General features: G+C 38.6%; 1 protein-coding gene across 1 annotated transcript in view; it reads right to left on the bottom strand.

The window, feature by feature from the left end:
- Nucleotides 1-1,431: 1,431 nt before the first annotated feature.
- LOC106534188 (guanylyl cyclase-activating protein 2) overlaps nt 1,432-2,961 on the bottom strand; it is a gene marked incomplete at its 5' end in the record, with an annotated part of 4,812 nt that continues 3,282 nt past the window's right edge. The window contains 1 exon segment of the mRNA XM_014030758.1: nt 1,432-2,748. Coding sequence (XP_013886212.1) covers nt 2,630-2,748 — 119 coding nt within the window.

Genomic DNA, 2,961 nt, shown 5'->3' with positions numbered 1-2,961 from the left:
GTGTGTGTGTGTGTGTGTGTGTGTGTGTGTGTGTGTGTGTGTGTGTGTTTAAAGCCAGAGGATTTTGATCTGACCAGTAAAGAGTCTTAAAGGCTACAAACAGTCAGTCAGGATAAAACTGTAGTAAAAGCTCTTTGAGGTCTGGAGAGGTTCTGTTGGATCTTATTGTTGCCTTTAAAACTGAAGCTACATCAAGCTGAAGGAAAGTTACGTTGAAATAAAAAAACTATGTCTAAATTAAACGAGTTAGTATGTGTGTGCAAAGCTCTATCAGCTGTGGTTGGTGGCCATCTTGATGTTACTCCATAAAAGTAAAAATAGATTTACATCCAGTGATTACCTTCTGAAAGTTTCATTAAAAGCCATCCAATGATTCTAACAGATAAACAGATTTGAAACCCACAGTTAATGCCAAAGTCTGAAGCAAAAATCTGTTGTGTAAATAAAGCCCAAGAGGCTGAATCATGATTTTATAGCCTCTTCTGTGCTGGCTAATGTTGATTAGACACAGTGGCCATCTTAAAGACGGTCTCTAACAGTTAACTGACACCCAGTGATTACTTTCTAGAAGTTTCATGAAAACTCACAGAGTGGTTGTGAAATATTTTGCTAACAGACAATTGTCATCAACTAGAACAACATATTTCAGGTAAATATCTGTAAAACTGGACTGTTCCAAATATTCACTCCTTCTGCATCATCATCATCATCATCACTCCATCATTACATCACTCCTTCACTAAATCATTACATCACTCCTTCACTAAATCATTACATCACTCCTTCACTAAATCATTACATCACTCCTTCACTAAATCATTACATCACTCCTTTACTAAATCACAACATCAGTCCTTCACGACATCACTCCTTCTACATCACATCATCACTCCATCACATCACTACATCATTACATCACTCCTTTACTCCATCACTCCTTCACTGAACTGAACCACAAGATCAGTTTGAAAAGTAATATAAAGTTGATAAAATTTCCATCACCTGGAACAAGAGGTGACTGATGATGGATGGATGGATGAACAGATGGATGAACAGATGGATGGATGAATGGATGATGGATGGTGGATGGATGGATGATGGATGGATGAACAGATGGATGAACAGCTGGATGGATGGTGTATTAAACAACAGACTCAGTGTTTTTCTGTGTAAAGTGAAGAAGTCGACACTTCAAACACATTTATTGTGTTGATGAGGTTGATGAGCTGTGGATGGATGAACAGATGGATGGATGGATAGATGGATGGATGGATGAACAGATGGATGAACAGATGGATGGATGGATGGATGGATGGATGGATGAACAGATGGATGAACAGATGGATGGATGGATGGATGGATGGATGGATGAACTGATGGATGGATGGATGAACAGATGGATGGATGGTGTAATAAACAACAGACTCAGTGTTTTTCAGTGTAAAGTGAAGAAGTCGACACTTCAAACACATTTATTGTGTTGATGAGGTTGATCAGCTGTGGCAGCCATCTTGAATGGGATCAGCTCCATGACTGAAGGTTTTACATCCTGTTAATACTTACAGATTTATTTAAGTTCACCAGAAGTTCATGGGATACTTCTGTTACAATGAAACCATGATGACATGTGGTGTCTGGTGATCTGACTCTGATCTGTTCAGTGTTTCTGTAATACATACGATGAGAAAAAGCTGCCGTAGTGTTTAGGATTTGGCTGCAGCTGAACACACATGGTTCTGGTTTCTGTGCTGCACAATAGAACAAAACAAGATGAGGATATTTTTAGCGATGGGAAGTTTGGCTCTTTTCAGAGAGCTGGCTCTTAAATATCTGTAACCTCATATTTTAGCATAACTTGGCAAACAGGAATACTTTGTGTTGATAAACTCTTTCACATTTAATGTTTGCATGAGAAGTCTTATAATTGCCTAATTTTTTGTATTTGTTTTGTTACAAAATCCGACATTCTTGCTTTTCTATAATGTTTGAGTCAAACATTGATTTTTTTATTGAATGATTATTGTGAGGGGATCATCACATCTGCCCCTCTCTGTCTTCATGTTATGACCCTACATCAGGCTGGAACATTTTGGTTCTGGAGGGTCACTCTCCTGCATGGTTCACTTGTTTCTCTGCTCCAAGCTCCTCATTCAGACATTGTATCATCTCTTCAAGTTCTGCAGAAGATAATTAATCATCCATTCATTAAAATCAGGTGTTGGAGCAGAGAAACAGGTAAAACCTGCAGGATGGCAGACCCCGAAGACTAAATTCACCCACCCAGGTCCTTGCATGTGATTGGTCACATGACCAGCAAAAGAAAGACAAACGAAGAGCCAGCTCTTCTGATTTTGAGCATTTCTCATCTTATGAGGTCCTGTCTGGTGTATTTCTGACAGGGCAGGCAGCAGATTGTAATAAATTGCAAACATATTTTATTTTAGTCTTAGGAACACTCAGCTATTTGTAATTCATTGAATACTGAAGTATCTTCTCACACAAAAGAGTAAATAAAAAATGAGAACACTGTGTAAATGTAAAGATGAGTCTGAGTGCAGATGATCTGCTCTGAAAATAAAAACCAAGGCATTTGACAAACAGTAAGGCAGAGTGTTGACACGGTGTTCAGTCATTCATCAGGACTTCTCCTGAAGACCCAGTCTACTGGTCCAATGTCCAGTTTGAGCCGATCCAGGAGCCACGGGTCCTTCTCTGCCCCCTCGATAAACTCCTCCAAACAAATCTCACCTGGAAGTAGAAAAAAGGTCAAGTGGACAAAAAACAACAAATCAATTCTTAAATGAACAAAACAAAAGACAGCAGTTTGTTTTTTAAATGGTTTTGATGTTAAATTGGTTTGTTGTATTAGTGTGAATGCTGAGTCAGCATTTACTCCACTGTTTGCCTGTTTCTTCATTTTAAATCCACTTCCTTCTGCAGACGTTCTTATATATATATATA

This window comes from Austrofundulus limnaeus, unplaced genomic scaffold (assembly GCF_001266775.1).
Source record: "Austrofundulus limnaeus strain Quisiro unplaced genomic scaffold, Austrofundulus_limnaeus-1.0 Scaffold1113, whole genome shotgun sequence".
Lineage (NCBI taxonomy): Eukaryota > Metazoa > Chordata > Actinopteri > Cyprinodontiformes > Rivulidae > Austrofundulus > Austrofundulus limnaeus.
Note: the sequence above shows the minus strand (reverse complement) of the source record. Positions and strands in the feature narration are given on the sequence as shown.